General features: G+C 43.1%; 1 protein-coding gene across 1 annotated transcript in view; it reads right to left on the bottom strand.

Moving 5' to 3' along the window:
• The window catches only part of NAA20 (N-alpha-acetyltransferase 20, NatB catalytic subunit), a 36,076-nt gene extending 18,084 nt beyond the window's left edge, over positions 1-17,992 (bottom strand). Inside the window, exons 1-2 of the mRNA XM_069234337.1 lie at positions 17,846-17,992; positions 4,850-4,874 (exon numbers count right to left, since the gene is read on the bottom strand). Coding sequence (XP_069090438.1) covers positions 4,850-4,874; positions 17,846-17,898 — 78 coding nt within the window. The 5' untranslated portion in view covers positions 17,899-17,992. The remainder of the gene's footprint in view (positions 1-4,849; positions 4,875-17,845) is intronic.
• Between the last annotated feature and the right edge of the window lie 429 nt (positions 17,993-18,421).

The raw sequence follows: 18,421 nt of genomic DNA, 5'->3' as shown, positions 1-18,421 counted from the left end.
CTTCACTGCCAGGCCTTTTCCCCTCCTGTGCAGAGCCTTTTTTTTGGCTATTTGGGGCAGTTTGCGCTTAGGCCCTCATAACTTTTTGTCCACTCCAAATTTGCATCCTTTTTATCACAACATCCTAGAGGTACCCAGAGTTTGTGAATTCCCCTGGAGGAGAGCAAGAAATGAGCCAAAATACAGCGAAAAATGCGTATTTTTTTTTTTTTATGTGAAAAAAGGGCTGCTTGTGGTTTTTTCTCAGAAAATTGCATCAACAAAGGGTTTGTGGTGCTAAAATCACCATTTTCCCAACTTTCGGGAACAGGCAGACTTGAATTAGAAAACCACATTTTTTAACACAATTTTGGCATTTTACTGGGACATACCCCATTTTTACTATTTTTGTGCTTTCAGCCTCCTTCCAGTTAGTGACAGAAATTGGTGTGAAACCAATGCTGGATCCCAGAAAGCTAAACATTTCTGAAAAGTAGACAAAATTCTGAATTCAGCAAGGGGTAATTTGTGTAGATCCTACAAGTGTTTCCTACAGACAATAACAGCAGAAATAAAAAGATATTGAAATTTAGGTGAAAAAAACAGCAATTTTTCTCCATGTTTTATTCTGTAACTTTTTCCTGCGATGTCATATTTTCAAAAGCAATATACTGTTACATCTGCTAGACTCTTCTGGTTGCGGGGATATATAGGGCTTGTAGGTTCATCAAGAACTCTAGGTACCCAGAGGCAATAAAGGAGATGCACCTGCAACGGGTTTTCATTGTATATTGGGCATACAGATATTAATTTGGTGAAATATAAAAAGTGAGAAATAGGTATCAAGAAAACCTTTGTATTTCCAAAATGAGCACAAGATAAGGTGTTGCGAAGCAGTGGTTATTTGCACATCTCTGAATTCCGGGGGTGCCCATACTAGCATGTGAATTACAAGTCATATCTCAAATAGAAGTCTTTTTTACATAGTGTCTTACATTTGGAAGGAAACAATGTAGAGAAAGACAAGGGGCAATTACACTTGTTTTGCTATTCTGTGTTCCCCTACGGCTCCCGCTAAAAATGGTACCTCACTTGCGTGGGTAGGCCTAATGCTCGCGACAGGAAACACAACATGGACACATCACATTTTTACATTGAAATCTGACATGTTTTTTGCAAAGTGCCTAGCTGTGTAGTTTGGCCTCTAGCTCAGCTGGCACCTAAGGAAACCTACGAAACCTGCGCGTTTTTGAAAACAAGACACCTAGGGGAATCCAAGATGGGGTGACTTGTGGGGCTCCGACCAGGTTCCGTTACCCAGAATCCTTTGCAAACCTCAAAATGTGGCCAAAATAACACTTTTTCCTCATTTCGGTGACAGAAAGTTCTGGGATCTGAGAGGAGCCACAAATTCCCTTCCACCCAGCGTTCCCCCAAGTCTGTCAATAGAAATGGTACCTCACTTGTGTGGATAGGCCTAGCTCCAGTGACCGGAAATGCCCCAAAACACAACATGGACACATCACATTTTCCCAAAGAAAACAGAGCTGTTTTTTTGCAAAGTGCCTAGCTGTGGATTTGGGCCTCTTGCTCAGCCAGAACCTATGGAAACCTAGCAAACCTGCGCATTTTTGAAATCTAGACACCCAGGGGAATCCAAGATGGGGTGACTTGTGGGGCTCTGACCAGGTTCTGTTACCCAGAATCCTTTGGCCAAAAAAAAAAAAAAAACACCTTTTCCTCTCATTTCGGTGACAGAAAGCTCTGGAATCTGAGAGGAGTCTCAAATTTGTTTCCACACAGCATTCCCCCAAGTCTCCCGATAAAAATGGTACCTCACTTGTGTGGGTAGGCCTAGCGCCCACGACAGGAAATGCCCCAAAACACTATCTGGTCACATCAAAATTATCAAATACAAAACTACCTGTTTTTGCAGGTGGGGGGGGAGGGGGACCTTCGTTTTTGGTCCTGGGCGTAGCAGCCATATATATCAATCCCAGGCATTTAAAAAATCTAGACACCCGAGGGAGTCCAGGGAGGTGTGAGTTGCGTGGATCCCCCAATGTTTTCTTAGCCAGAATCCTCAGCACACATTTCATACCACCCAACGTTCCCCTCAGTCTCTCAGTAAAAATTATACCTCACTTGTGTAGGTGGGCCAAGTGCTTGTGACAGGGAAGAGCCAAAAACATGTTGAAATTGAGGTGGAACCAAAGCGGGTCCAAAAAGGAAGTTTGCAAAAAAAAAACATTTCTAGGCTGACAAGTGCAGCAGAATTTTTATCGGTATGGATGAGACAATGCTGGGTGGTAGGAATTTGTGGATTGCTGCAGATTCCGGAAAGTTCCATCACAAAAATAAGGGAAAAATGTGTGATTTCCAGCAAAGCTGGAGGTTTGCAGGGCATTGTGGGTAAGAAAATAGTTTGGGCGCATGTGAAACACACCACCCTGGAATCATCCAGATGTTTAGTTTTCAGATGTGTCTAGGTCTTGTGGATTTTTCTACATGGCTGCGCCCCAAAGTCCATAAAGTGCAGCCCTCACCATTCCAAGTGGGACGATTCTGAGAGTTAGCCAAGCTCTCATGGCCCAAATGTAAAACCAAAACCCAAAATAATCAAAATGTCCTCTTGCTTGCTGTGGGATAAGATGTTTTAGTGTGTGGGGAGAGCTGAAAGACTGTTACCCCCTTCAGTTGGGGCAGGGGCATAACCAGGCCCATACTAGTTGGTAGCCACCACCCCACTATTTTTTTATTTTTATTCCCTGGCATCTAGAAGACTTTCTGCCCCCACCCAGGTGTGGATCGGGGTAATTGCCCCATCTGCCCACTGGTGGGCAAAACAACTTTGGCCCCATTTATTTGGGAAAAAAATCTTCCCTGGTCATTGGTGGGCTTTCTGCCCGACCTTCCAAAAATATGGCCAAAAGTAATGTGCCCCATGGGTAGCGACCCTTACCCAAGGAGTCGCCCCCTAAAGAAAACACACACACACCCCAATCCTTGGTGCCTAAGTGGTTTCTGCCCCCCCCCCCCGGGCAGATCGGCCTAATAGAAATACGCCAATCTTAGGGGTCACTCCCATTGCGTCAATTCGCCTTTAAAAAAATACAAATAATAATAATCCCTGGTGTCTAGTGATTTCTGCCCCGGGAGCAGATTGGCCTCATAAAAATAGGCCCATCGGCCCTCAAGGGGGGCAGAAATGGCCTAAATATAATTTGCCCCGCAGGGGAGACACCCTTGCCTAAGGGGTCACTCCCCACCTCTAAAAAAAGAAAGAAAAAAAATCCCTGCCGCCTTGAGGTTCTACCTCCCCCCCCCCGGGGGCAGATATGCCTAACAATAGGCCGCTCTTCCCCCTGGGGAGGGGGGGGGGGGGGGGGGGAGAGAAATCGACCCTTGCCCAAGGGGTCGCTCCCCTGATGCCAATTTCTGTTTATGAATAAATCCCTGGGGTCTAGTGGGCATTTCAGCAGCCGGATCGGTTCACGATCCGGCTTCTGAAATGCCCTGAGAGACTTCAAAGGGAAGGAAATTCCTTTGCATTTCTCTTCCGATCACGGGGAGGTGGCCTCTGATGAGGTCAGCGCGTGCTGACATCATCAGACGTCATTTGGGGGAGGGGGGGCAGGGGCTGGAAGGGCTTCCCGTTCCATCCCTGCCGGTGGAAGCCCTTGGAGTGAGCGCTAGCCCTCCCTCCGAGCTCATGTCCGAGGACATAATAGTTACATCCTCAGCACAAGAGCACTGTGCCAGTGGACGTAACCATCAGGTCCCCGGCAAAGACGGGGTTAATGGCGCTACTTAGTGGATGTACTCCTTTTGAGAGGGAAGAAAGGCATCACTCACAAAGTTAGCCAGTGACTGATGTAAGCTGCCACATGCTGTAGTGGGTGGAAGAAAAATGTGAATGTCAATAACAGAGCAAGGGATAAATAGTGCTAGCTGAAATTTTAGTAAAGTAAAGAGGTCTTGGCTGATGACCGACCTAAAAAGGCTGCATTTTCTAAAAAGTGCTTGGTGAACCAACTTAAGACTGATCTCAACTATGTATCCAGAAACCCAAGTTAAAGCTATTAGAGAAAGAAGACCTTTCTAGCTTACTCGCCTCTTAAAAAAAGCAAAGATATTAAAAATGAAGAGTGTACCACTTGATTGTGCATTTTGAACACGCAAGCGATGTCAGCCTTTAACAGCTAAAAGAAGAAATCCTCAAAACAGAGCAACCATAACAGTAAATTACAGATCAAATTGCAGCATGCGAGGTCAAAAACAATGAATTAAGATGTATTCTCCACCTAACAGACATCACACCAGACTACAGAAAAAAAAATAGTCCTCCAATGCTCATCTGGAAGCAAGACTGATAGGAATTCCTCACAGGAAGCATACAATTTCTAGTATGTAAATCACCGCCAGAAGGGAATTAGAAATTGCCCTATGCTATGATATGCAGCATCCTCTGGAACCAAGTAGCAATTTTAGGATATGGTGGAGATTATTGGTTTTGATGGTCTGGGTCTTTGCTGTTCATAAAAAAGCACGTAGAATAAAATCAAGAGGAAAAAAACAAGAGAAGTAGAACACATTTTCAAAGTGGGGATTCGGGACAGTCTCATTTTGAAAAAGTGCATCAATCTAGTAAAGAATACATTCAGCAATTTAGACGGCCTAGTTTCTAACCAATTTCCCGACTTTCTAATCATTCAGATCCACCAAACATGGAGCTTCATAAACCAACAGTTTTAAGTTTAGTAATTTAATAAATGGATGAGAATAAGAACAGCACACAAGCATATTAGGTTGTGAGTATCTGAATAGATCTGTCTAATAAAGCTTTTGAAAATTACACAAAGAAGGATACAGTCTCTGTGAAAGGGTCCAAGTTGCTGTAAAACAAGAAATACATCAGAAAATGTCACAGTAAATCAAACCACACTCTGCTATTTTAATCATTTTTAAATTGCTGCATATTCTACATACTGTGGGTTGTTTCTAGAAGGCACAGCTGTGCAACAGTAACCGTTTTATGATGCAATAGTTTCACCATTGGCCTCTTGTCTACAGATTGAAGCTGTGTAAGGTAGCTGGTACATGAACATATAGATGGGCAATTTACAAACACACCCCCTGTAGTAACCAGGCGAGGTGCATGGAGTAACAGTAAGACATGGAAGATCGTGTGCAAATGTGTTATGTTGGCCACCACGAAATGCAAAAATTCCCAAGTCCAATATGCATCACCTTCAGAATGCCTTTTCCTAAACATAGTCAGAACGTGTTTCCCCAATCGTTACATCAAGAAGTCTACAGATCAGAAAAATACAAACCCTTTTGACAACAGCCGCCTTTTTGTAGGTGGCCCAGTTTGTTAGCGCTTTTCTGCGTTTCCCTTTTGGAGACTGCATCTATTTGTTCATCATAAGGCACATTTGTGGGGTTTCCTGGTGCTTTTCTGGTTCCTCACATTGGTAAATGTCAGGATAAACACATATTTCTCATAAACTAAAAAGGCATTCCTGTAGGTCTATAAAGTTTCTCTTTCTTGAGTTACTCAAATACCAATTAAGGTTTTTAATTTAGACTGTCTTACCAGTGTTGTTCTTTGTTCGGATGATGGCCTGTGGCCCGGTCAGCAGCAGTTTGCCGTAGGCAACGGTACTAAGGACTTGAGCGGTCACGTTTGCCATTACTTTTCCCTTTTAATTCAAGACAGGTATTCTGATGGGTCAATAGTGCCCTGGGCGCCAGTGCAACCTAGTTTGGTTTTTAGGCCCAAACAGCAGCTCTGTAGCTGTCACTTATGTCTTCCACTTTGGAGGCTGTTTCATGTTCTAACACTGTACTCGAGTTCCCACTATAGACAACCTATTCCACAATGCATGATTTTTATTTGTGTTTCTGATAAGAAACAGGTCCACTCCAGGTAAGTTGATTTGAAGTTTCTTTATTTCAGAGTACGATCCTACGCTTCCAGCAGGGCAGCCACTGGATCAGCAACTGCCACAATCACCCAAGAATTTTCACTCCAACCTTCTAAATTTAATTCCCACAGTTGAAATGCACAACCCATATACAACACATCTTCCCCTTCAGAAAATTGATAAACAAAAAACAAAAACAAAAACACAGAACATACTAAGCCAAATAAGAAATTACTTATGAAACAAAATTATAAAAAAATGTGTTTACATAACTATATAGCATGAAATAAAGTCTGTTTACATAACTATATAAATATAACATAACATCACTACTATTCGATATACTCCTGCAACCACGTAGGTGTTTTCTTTTTCCTTCCTGATTTTCTGCATTCCCCTGTGGACTGTCCACTTCTTTTCTGCACTCTACTTCATTTCCATCAACCATTCTTGAAACACCTTTCTCATTCTTTTGAACGGCTATTCTCTCTCTATTCCACCATTTGCCATCCTCCAATTTGACTACACACCGTTTCAAACATACCACTCTTTTTGGAAAAGAAAATCTGGAACTCCCTTTGACAATAATTCCCAGTAGTTGATACAAACCCAACCTCCTACCTCAACATCTCTCCCTCTGCTCTTTCTAACCTCCACATATTTACTTTGAGCACGTTCACGTCTCTTAGCCACATCTTCTTTTCTCTTCCAACAACTCCACATCAATCATCCATCATCACACCAACTTGTTAGCCGCCTCCCTACCTTTGAATAAAGCAAAAGGTGACACCCCCTGCGACAGCATTAGGCATTGTCCATAAATCCCATATTAATTCCTCCAATTCTTTCTTCCATTCCAACCCATTCACCACAGACAAATGTATATTATCCTTTATAACTCGATTACATCTCTCTACCAAACCATTACTTCTTGGATGATATAAAGACGTTGTCACATGCTTTACTCCCCAATTCCTCATAAAACCTTCAAAATTCCTTAGATACAAATTGTACACCATTATCGGGAACAATTTCAGCCGGAACACCTTCCCTCATGAACAAATTCCTCAAAAACGTTGTCACTTCTGTAGTGTTCGGCATCCTGACCCATTTGACTTCAGGCCACCGTGAATAATAGTCCACTAGAACTATACCAAATCTGTAATTTTCCCCCAACATATTCATGGGCCCAATTAGGTCTATCCCTAACTTATGCCAAGGTTTTTCTGGATACAATACCACTTCAATTGGACTTGGCGTTGTTACCTGCGACTTGTCACTTAAAGCACGACACACATTCTCTCACCCAATGTTCGACTTGTCTATCTACTCCTGGCCACCAAAATGTTTCCCTTATTCTCCTTTTCATTGCACTCATCCCTACATGTCCCTCATTTGCCAAGTTTAGTACCTTACCACCCATTTCCTGTGGCACAACCAACAAATTTCCCCTTCTTAAGATGCCCTCTGACCAACTCAACTCCTGAAATATCTCCTTATACATTTTGTCAACATCAGGACAGTGCGTGCTCTACGGGCGACGTAAATGCAAAAACCCAGTCCTTATGCAAAGGCATATTTCATGCATTATGTTCCTATGCAGTATGTTAACCTTTTGCATTGCAGAGCTTTTACCCTGAAAAGTCATTAATGCTGTTTGTAATTAATTGTTCATTTGCAAGGCTTGTTTGCAGGACTACAGGGTGTGGTCCTTTATTCTAAGACTTTCTAGAAGCCTTTCTTGCAGCATGGTTGGGTGTGGCTCGTGGGTGGGGCTTGGCTCTATATAAGGGAGCCAGCCCAGCTCCACGTGCTCACTATTCAGAGGTCCCGGTGCAGAGCAGCAGCATTTTCCAGAGCTCCTGTCTGTAGGAGGCTGGACTGGCTTGTAGTGAGTACCAAGGGGTACTTGCACCTTGCACCAGGCCCAGTTATCCCTTATTAGTGTATAGGGTGTCTAGCAGCTTAGGCTGATAGATAATGGTAGCTTAGCAGAGCAGCTTAGGCTGAACTAGGAGACGTGTGAAGCTACTACAGTACCACTTAGTGTCATATGCACAATATCATAAGAAAACACAATACACAGTTATACTAAAAATAAAGGTACTTTATTTTTATGACAATATGCCAAAGTATCTTAGAGTGTACCCTCAGTGAGAGGATAGGAAATATACACAAGATATATATACACAATAGCAAAAATATGCAGTATAGTCTTAGAAAACAGTGCAAACAATGTATAGTTACAATAGGATGCAATGGGGAAACATAGGGATAGGGGCAACACAAACCATATACTCCAAAAGTGGAATGCGAACCACGAATGGACCCCAAACCTATGTGACCTTGTAGAGGGTCGCTGGGACTATTAGAAAATAGTGAGAGTTAGAAAAATAACCCTCCCCAAGACCCTGAAAAGTGAGTGCAAAGTGCACTAAAGTTCCCCTAAGGACAAAGAAGTCGTGTTAGAGGAATAATGCAGGAAAGACACAAACCAACAATGCAACAACTGTGGATTTCCAATCTAGGGTACCTGTGGAACAAGGGGACCAAGTCCAAAAGTCACAAGCAAGTCGGAGATGGGCAGATGCCCAGGAAATGCCAGCTGCGGGTGCAAAGAAGCTTCTACAGGACAGAAGAAGCTGAGGTTTCTGCAGGAACGAAAAGGGCTAGAGACTTCCCCTTTGGTGGACGGATCCCTCTCGCCGTGGAGAGTCGTGCAGAAGGGTTTTCCCGCCGAAAGAACGCCAACAAGCCTTGCTAGCTGCAAATCATGCGGTTAGCGTTTTTGGACGCTGCTGTGGCCCTGGAGGGACCAGGAGGTCGCAAATTGGACCAGGAGAGAGAGGGGACGTCGAGCAAGACAAGGAGCCCTCTCAGCAGCAGGTAGCACCCGGAGAAGTGCCAGAAACAGGCACTACGAGGATGCGTGAAACGGTGCTCACCCGAAGTCGCACAAAGAAGTCCCACGTCGCCAGAGAACAACTTAGGAGGTCGTGCAATGCAGGTTAGAGTGCCGTGGACCCAGGCTGGACTGTGCACAAAGGATTTCCGCCGGAAGTGCACGGAGGCCGGAGTAGCTGCAAAAGTCGCGGTTCCCAGCAATGCAGTCTAGCGAGGTGAGGCAAGGACTTACCTCCACCAAACTTGGACTGAAGAGTACCTGGACTGTGGGGGCCACTTGGACAGAGTTGCTTGATTCGAGGGACCTCGCTCGTCGTGCTGAGAGGAGACCCAAGGGACCGGTAATGCAGCTTTTTGGTGCCTGCGGTTGCAGGGGGAAGATTCCGTCGACCCACAGGAGATTTCTTCAGAGCTTCTGGAGCAGAGAGGAGGCAGACTACCCCCACAGCATGCACAAACAGGAAAACAGTCGAGAAGGCGGCAGGATCAGCGTTACAGAGTTGCAGTAGTCGTCTTAGCTACTTTGTTGCAGTTTTGCAGGCTTCCAGCGCGGTCAGCAGTCGATTCCTTATCAGAAGGTGAAGAGAGAGATGCAGAGGAACTCGGCTGAGCTCTTGCATTCATTATCTAAAGTTTCCCCAGAGACAGAGACCCTAAATAGCCAGAAAAGAGGGTTTGGCTACCTAGGAGAGAGGATAGGCTAGCAACACCTGAAGGAGCCTATCACAAGGAGTCTCTGACGTCACCTGATGGCACTGGCCACTCAGAGCAGTCCAGTGTGCCAGCAGCACCTCTGTTTCCAAGATGGCAGAGGTCTGGAGCACACTGGAGGAGCTCTGGACACCTCAGGGAGGTGCAGGTCAGGGGAGTGGTCACTCCCCTTTCCTTTGTCCAGTTTCGTGCCAGAGCAGGGCTAAGGGGTCCCCTGAACCGGTGTAGACTGGCTTATGCAGAATTGGGCACATCTGTGCCCAACAAAGCATTTCCAGAGGCTGGGGGAGGCTACTCCTCCCCTGCCTTCACACCATTTTCCAAAGGGAGAGGGTGTCACACCCTCTCTCAGAGGAAGTTCTTTGTTCTGCCATCCTGGGCCAGGCCTGGCTGGACCCCAGGAGGGCAGATGCCTGTCTGAGGGGTTGGCAGCAGCAGCAGCTGCAGTGAAACTCCAGGAAGGGCAGTTTGGCAGTACCAGGGTCTGTGCTACAGACCACTGGGATCATGGGATTGTGCCAACTATGCCAGGATGGCATAGAGGGGGCAATTCCATGATCATAGACATGTTACATGGCCATATTCGGAGTTACCATTGTGAAGCTACATATAGGTAGTGACCTATATGTAGTGCACGCGTGTAATGGTGTCCCCGCACTCACAAAGTTCAGGGAATTGGCTCTGAACAATGTGGGGGCACCTTGGCTAGTGCCAGGGTGCCCTCACACTAAGTAACTTTGCACCTAACCTTTACCAGGTAAAGGTTAGACATATAGGTGACTTATAAGTTACTTAAGTGCAGTGTAAAATGGCTGTGAAATAACGTGGACGTTATTTCACTCAGGCTGTAGTGGCAGGCCTGTGTAAGAATTGTCAGAGCTCCCTATGGGTGGCAAAAGAAATGCTGCAGCCCATAGGGATCTCCTGGAACCCCAATACCCTGGGTACCTCAGTACCATATACTAGGGAATTATAAGGGTGTTCCAGTAAGCCAATGTAAATTGGTAAAATTGGTCACTAGCCTGTTAGTGACAATTTTTACAGAGAGAGCATAACCACTGAGGTTCTGGTTAGCAGAGCCTCAGTGAGACAGTTAGGCACCACACAGGGAACACATACATATAGGCCACAAACTTATGAGCACTGGGGTCCTGACTAGCAGGGTCCCAGTGACACATAACAAACATACTGAAAACATATGGTTTTCACTATGAGCACTGGGCCCTGGCTAGCAGGATCCCAGTGAGACAGTGAAAACACCCTGACATACACTCACAAACAGGCCAAAAGTGGGGGTAACAAGGCTAGAAAGAGGCTACTTTCTCACACTGTCCCGGAGGCCTATCCAGTCATTTCCAGGCCTGCACTCGTTTATTTGGTGATCTTCAAGCAGGGCGGTAAGGCAGAGGTCAGGTTAGGCCCCCGACTCTGTTTTCCAGTGACACTCGAGTTTTGGGCCTAAACTTGAAATCGCTTGTTCGATTGTTTTTCATGGCATTTGTATCGTGAATTCCGAAACTGCAACAGTGTGCGCGATTCATTCCAGGCATTTACTTTTTGGCATTCAGATCGGCAGTGTGCGTGATCATTTCATGGCATTTGTAATGTGAACTCCGAATCGGCAACAGTGTGCGCGATTCATTCCAGGCAATCACTTCTTGGCATTCAGAACGGCAGTGTGCGCGATCATTTCATGGCATTTGTATCATGAATTCCGAATCGGCAACAGTGTGCGTGATTCATTCCAGGCATTTACTTCTTGGCATTCAGATCAGCAGTGTGCGCGATCATTTCATGGCATTTGTATCGTGAATTCTGAATCAGCAACAATGTGTAACTCTTGAATCATAGATCGGCAGTGTGCACGATCGTTTCATTGCATGTGAATCTAGATGTTAGAATTGGCAACAGAGTGCGCAATTCTTTCCTGGTGTTTAACTGTTGAAATACAGATCGTCGGAGTGCACGATCATTTCTAGACATTGAAAACCTTGATGTGCAGTTTTGATTAAAGTGCATAATATTCCCTGAACATTTGAGTCTTGAAACTCTTAATCAGAGAGTGACGTAGCAGTGTTATTCATGGTACTTGTACAGTTCATTCATGCAGAGAAAAAAACATGTGCTGTTTGATTCTTGCTACAATGCAGAGATTATTCTAAAAAGTATTTTGGAGAGAGAGTTTATTGTTCAAAATATAATATGTTAATTCTGGAATGTTCATGAGAAAACCTTACACAACCTTTCTTGATTTCCAGGTACCTAGATTCTTGAGGCCTAGTTATAGTGAAGCCTTAGGCCATTCATGTTTTCAGCATAAGTGTTTATTTGAAACAAAACTTATTGAAAATCATTGTGATTAATCTTGCAATTGTGTTGTTTAACTCTTGCTTGCACAGGTCTCCTTCCCCGCTGTTCCCAACCCAAAAACCCATTCCCCCACTTGGCCATTCTTTAACTCTGTCCTATATAACTAGTGGAGTTTGGAGCTGCCAAGAGGTGGACATGTTGGGAACATGCGCAAGCCCCAAGGATCTGGTCTCCTTGACACATTTTCACTTTGTCGCTCATCTCATTCCTGGCCCGTCCATTACCTAGATTCCTAACCAATTCCTGCAACACTTGATCTTGTCTCACAGCATCTTTCCACACCTGCTCGTCAATGCATCCCTTCTCATCCAACATGGTACACCCCACTACCTGAAGGTCATCTCTAATCACCTCTTCATCACCCTCATCCACAGGAAAATGTGATAGGCAATCAGCAAAAACATTTTTGATAACAGCAATATACTCCAACTTGGACTGAAACTCTTGTAGCCTATAATGCCATTTGGCAATCCTGAGTGTCTCCTTGTATGCACCCGTCGTAGAAAACAAATTAACCAAAGGCTTATGATCTGTCCTAACAATGAATTCAGTACCCCACAAATACTTTCTGAAGTGATTCACTTCCCACCAACATGCCAAGGCTTCTTTCTCAATGACTGAGTAAGTACACTCAGCCCCTCGCAAAGGTCTGGAACCAAATGCCACAACCTCATCCCTTTCATTACTGGATTGCATTAACACAACCCCCAAACCATACTGGCTGGCATCCACAACTATACTACAATCACTTGTATCAAATGGTTTCAACTGCATGGCAGAAGCCAGTTCATCTTTGATATTATTAAATCCCTGATCCTTATCTTCAGTCCACTCAAACTTGGATTTATTCTGTAATAATTCTCGCATTCCTTTCGTCCATTCAGCACACTTTGAAATGAATCGTGCATAGAATCCCACCATTCCAAAAAATTATCTTAATTGATCGTTGTAAACAGGTGCAGGAAATTCGCTTATGGCTTTCACTAAACTGACCTTTGGTTCAACACAACTTTCTGACAATGCGTGCCCCAAATAATCCACACTGAACTTACACTTGCTAATTTCCAAAGTGACTCCTTGATCTTTCACAATTCCTAAAACAACCCTCAACTTTGCATTAAGTTCTTTCCTGTCTATTAACAAAATCAAAATATCATCCTGAAAACACTTGACCTTCTCCAAACCCTTGAACATTGCCTCCATTACTCTCTAAAAGACAGATGATGCAGATGCCAAACCAAATGGCATAAGTTTAAAACAATATGGTCCATTCAGTGTGACAAATGACATCAAGTGGCGTGAATTCTTGTGCAAAACAACTTGATGATATGCTGAAGACAAATCTAACGCCACAAACACCTTTGCACCTTTAATCATGGTTAACATCTCTGTGATGTTGGGTAATGGATGCTGATTGACCCATATTCGCTCATTCAAATCCCTCAAATCAATGCACATTCTCAAAGCCCCATTGGATTTTTTCACTAAAACAATGGGAGAAAGCCATTCGGAACTCTCAATGGGCTCTATCACATAGCCTTTCCAATTCCTTTGTTAATTCTTCCCTCATGGCTATAGGAACATGTCTCGGTATGTGAACCACTGGCTCCACTCCAGCCTTCAATTGTATTTGATGGACAAACCCTTTTATCCTTCCCAATATGTTATTAAATACTTCTGGAAAATCATCAGTCCATTTACCAGTTTCCTCTGAAATTGAATTTATCACCTCCTGACGGAACATCACTTGTTCATCACTGTTAAGATCCAATACAATCCCCAATTTTTTCTGATCCATTCACCCCAACAAATTTCCTCCTGTAAGTGCCACATAGACTGTTAAGTTTAAGTTTGGTTACCTTTAAAATCTAATGATGCACCAAACTCTCCTACAACATCAATAGGTTTTCCCCACATATACTACCGGTTTAACCTTAGATTGCTTCAATTGAACATTTTGTAACTTGTTATATTCTTCTAAATTAAACCAGAGTGAAAAATGAACCAGAATCCGCCATTATCCTGTAGTTGATTCCATTAACTTTCACCGAACACAAACGTTTCCTGGATTGAATCTGTGACACCACTACTATATCTTCACCAACCCTTGAGTTTTCCTCCACTAAAGATACAACACTCATCACTTGAATCGCTATGACTGCTTTCCACTGAACAGGATTCTACGGCATTTACCTACTTAACACTCCTTGAATCCTTCGCCCACTCCCCTTTACACACTTTCATGAAATTACCTTTCTTCTTGCATTTGTTACAACTTTTATCAACTACAGGACAGGATTGTGAATTTCCCAAGTGCTTTCTACTCCCACAAGGGTAACATTCAAAAGGTTTTATCTTGTCACCAATTCCCACATAATGTTTTTCTTTTTGTTTGGTGCCACGTTGTGATTGCACATTTTGCACCTCACCCTTCAAATTCATTTGTTTCATATACTTTGTTGTAGACTCAATGCTACTAGCAATTTCAATAGCTTTATCCAATGTGAGATTTTCAATTGTTAACAGCTTCTCTTGAAGTTTTATACTGTTCGATTTTTCTACTACTTGGTCTCGAATTACCTCATCATCAAAAGCCTTAAAATCACACGTCAAATCTAAAATCCTCAGTTCCCCTACAAAACTCTCAATGGATTAATTTGGCATTTGTAGTCTCCTATAAAATTTATGACGTTTCATAATAACATTCCTTTTCCTCTTAAAACGTGCATACAAAGCTTTTATGGCCGCCTCATACTCATCGATCTCATCACCTTCGCCTACAACTGGTATAGTTGGCAAATGTTTCATCCTCGTCGCCACTTGATAAGAAACAGCTCCACTCCAGGTAAGTTGATTTGAAGTTTCTTTATTTCAGAGTACAATCCTATGCTTCCAGCAGGGCAGCCACCGGATCAGCAACCTCCACAATCACCCAAGAACTCTCTCACCAACTTTCTAAATTCCATTTCCACAGTTGAAATGCACAAGCCATATACAACACAGTCACAGCTATTTTAAACTGTTGAGGTATTGCTTCTCTAAACAGGGACTGCGACAAGGAAGAAAATATAATGTTGCAGTTAAAAGTGTTCCCTATCACTCACAGCACTACCCTCACATCCCTTAAACTGAGGTGTCATGATTTCAAATTCCTTCTCATTTTACTGGTGTCGGCGACTATATAGGTTTTGGAGAACTGGGTGGTACCAGTTACGGGGCACCCTAAAGCAGAACAGGGATGGGCACCAAGAAGTTTGTCACCATGCTGTAGACACACATTACTGATTAAACACAGTCTAATAAGGGCAATGTGGTATTCAATAAGCGGGTACTGTGTTGACAGCTTCCAGTCTAGAATAGAACTGATGTCTGTCAGCGGACGGCACCTAGAAGCAGTGAGATGAGGCAAGGAATGTACCTGCTCTTCAATAAAGTATTTACATAACTTACTTTGGAGTAATGGAGTTACTTTCCACAGGCAAGACTCTAGACAGTAGAGGTTCCAGGTACGTAATTGGATCACTGGTGTCCTCAAATCAGAAATTCTGTGAAACCCTAAGGGCAGTTGATACAACCAAAATTGGGATAATAAAGACATTATCTAGACTGCCTTCAACAATTTGTGTTTCTCTGTCAATAATTTTAAACAGTTTTGTTAAAAGTGTATATAAAATTCAAAATACTCTTTGCATCTTGAGATGGTATTTCCCTCTACTAACCAAATTAATGCGAACAGATGTGTAGGTTGTCGTATAATCATAATCAAGAGTTTTTGTGCCTACAAGAGCCCAGGATGAAGCACTAAAATGCAACATTCACAACTAAACATTTGTATACAGCCCATTTTCAGTACCCCTTGAACTGTTCCCCAAAAACTGTAATTCATTCAAAACAGGTCTATTTTTTCAAGCTTCAAGTATGGTGTAGGTCATTAACACCTACAAGAATTGTATTTTAATGTAGGGTTGCTATGACACCAAATGTAATGTCTCTCTCTTGACATTGCATTTTAAGTTTCAGTTAGTTCTACAGTACATAAAAATAACGAATGTTACTAAATTTGGCAATTTAAAATACAAGAAACACCCTAGCAGACACTGCTTAATGAAATCAGGCCACAATAAGTTAAACTAGACAAGGATTTTGCTTAAAAAAAAAAACTGCTGTTGGAAACTAATTTTAGGGAGTTTGCTCCATAAACAATTGTACTGTAAGTTGCCAAGGGCAACGTCACGGACACTAAAGAAGGGAGAAGCGGTCCAGACTCTAGAACAGTAATTCCCAACCTTTTGACTTCTGTGGACCCCCACTTTATCATTACTGGAACCCCAGGACCCCAACAGAATCGTTATTGGAATCCCGAGACCCTCCAGTGAGTCATTATTAAAAGCTGTGGACCTAACCTGTTAATAATTTTTAATTTTCTAAGAAGTCACAGACCCCCTGAGGAAACTTTGCGTACCCCCCAGAGGTCCACGGACCACAGGTTGGGAAGTTCAACCCAAAAATGTTCAATGGCAGTCTCTTCACCACTAAGAAAAAAGAAACACATTTGGCAAGTTTAATTAGCCAACACTGGTACTAGGTGAAAATAATCCAGTTCTCAAGGCTAGGAGAGATTTCCAGTCAGAATTTATTTTAACTCACGGTGGAACAACACTGCGTAACAATGGGCAACACTAGGATACCCACTGCTCTCATTTCCAGTGTCTCTTCCCCAACATTCCATTACAACCCCTTACATATTCTCAGCGCCACATCACCAATCACAAGCCAAAAGTAGGTCAATGAAATCATGTAGGCTTCATTAAAGTAATCAACCAACCACAAACAGAATCAATGTACGTGTGAACAAAGATTTCAAAGTGGAATCAGTATCCTATGCGGAAGAAATAATAGTTTTAAAGGCTTCAATCAGTAAAACAGGTTTCACCTTGTTTCTGCAACAATTTTCTCCCAAACTACTACTCTATTCGTGCATCGGATTTCTTGTGTAGTTGATAAGCATGCTTATGTGGTCTTTGATGTGTAGAGAAGAGGGGTAAAGCCAGTTATGCGACTTACTGTTTCCATAATGTCATTAAGATTTTGGAAGTATTGAGGTCTCTGTTTTACTTGAGTTTTTGGTTGCTAGTGATTTGTTACTTTCGTGTAATCATTTGGTTGCTTTATTTCAGAGTAGTGAAGAAGGCTGAACATAAGTCTGAAGAACAGCGAAGTAGTCTTTATATCATTCAAGAGGTGTTAAGACGTCTGACCCATGACCTGGACAGAAAGCAAACTAATTGCCATAAGAGATCCAAAGACTCTTACTTCTTGCAGTAGAATGGCAACTCCTTTTATCAAAAGTCGTTGAAAATTGGTTGAACTGTCGATAAGCGAGATAGTATGTTTACTAATTCGATAACTAACAATCTCTACGCGGTGCAACTGACTTGTCACATAACGAGCTTCCTGTTGAAAAGTTCCTACATCTGTTAAACATAGCGTGACATTGCTAAGTTTGGTACTGCGCCATAAGTGCAACTGCTCCGCTGAGAGGTATTTTTTTTCCCTTTTCTATTGCAAACATGCATAGAAGTGCTAAAACTGACTAGTAATGTTTTAGTACCCATGCCAAATTGTGCTGACATTGACGGTATGGAAACCCCTTTATAGTGCAGGCAACACATTCCCCAATTCCACAGTTTATTGTATTCATACAAAGAGAGACACAAGGATAGTACATCTCTTCCGTTTAAACGCATGCGACAAGTACGCGAAGTGCACGGTAGCTGCGATGCAGAAGTATGTTAAGGATATTTATAGGTGTCCTACATCCAGGTCGCAAGGAGCGACAGTGTCTCCCTCCTGCAGCCTTGCATGCGGGGAAGTACGCGAGCGCCGAATATAGCTGCTGCTGGACCCCGTCATTCGTGTGCAGATAGTCTATTTATTAACCCAAGACTCACATCTTATTGAATCGAAAGAGATCATCACACGTGAAGGCACGCAGCGTAGTCATTTCTTCATGGATACAGCAGCGTCTCTCACCCGGAAGTACTCCTGTCCCCTGCTCCACGGCAATTTCCGGAAACGAAACTCCGCCCGGGCTGGTCCAGACAGAAGCAGCTGCTCTCTCTTCGGGCTCATTTAGGGGATGCTCTTTCAAATGGATACTAAACTCGCCACTGGCTATATAAATCACCTGTAACTTGTCCAATGTAGCAGCGGATAATTGCTGCTCGAGACAGAAAGCACGATAAATACAAAGAATCAAACGTGTTATAAAGGACAATTAAGTTAATATTCACAGTGAAAACAGGAAAAATATTGGGTCAGCACACGGAATCATAACAAAATAATCAGGTGAAGAAGAGAATGAAAGAGAAGGGAAATAACTGCAGGGGCTTAAATATGGGAAAAACCAATGTAGAAACGTGCGAACAATTAAAGGGTGCAGGATTAAAAAAGACTGAGAAAAATGCAAGATATTAACCCCTTCGCTGCCAGGCCTTTTCCCCCGCCTGTGCTGAGCCATTTTTTGG

This window comes from Pleurodeles waltl, chromosome 5, assembly GCF_031143425.1.
Source record: "Pleurodeles waltl isolate 20211129_DDA chromosome 5, aPleWal1.hap1.20221129, whole genome shotgun sequence".
NCBI classification, from domain to species: domain Eukaryota; kingdom Metazoa; phylum Chordata; class Amphibia; order Caudata; family Salamandridae; genus Pleurodeles; species Pleurodeles waltl.
This window is presented reverse-complemented; position numbering and strand designations above follow the sequence as displayed.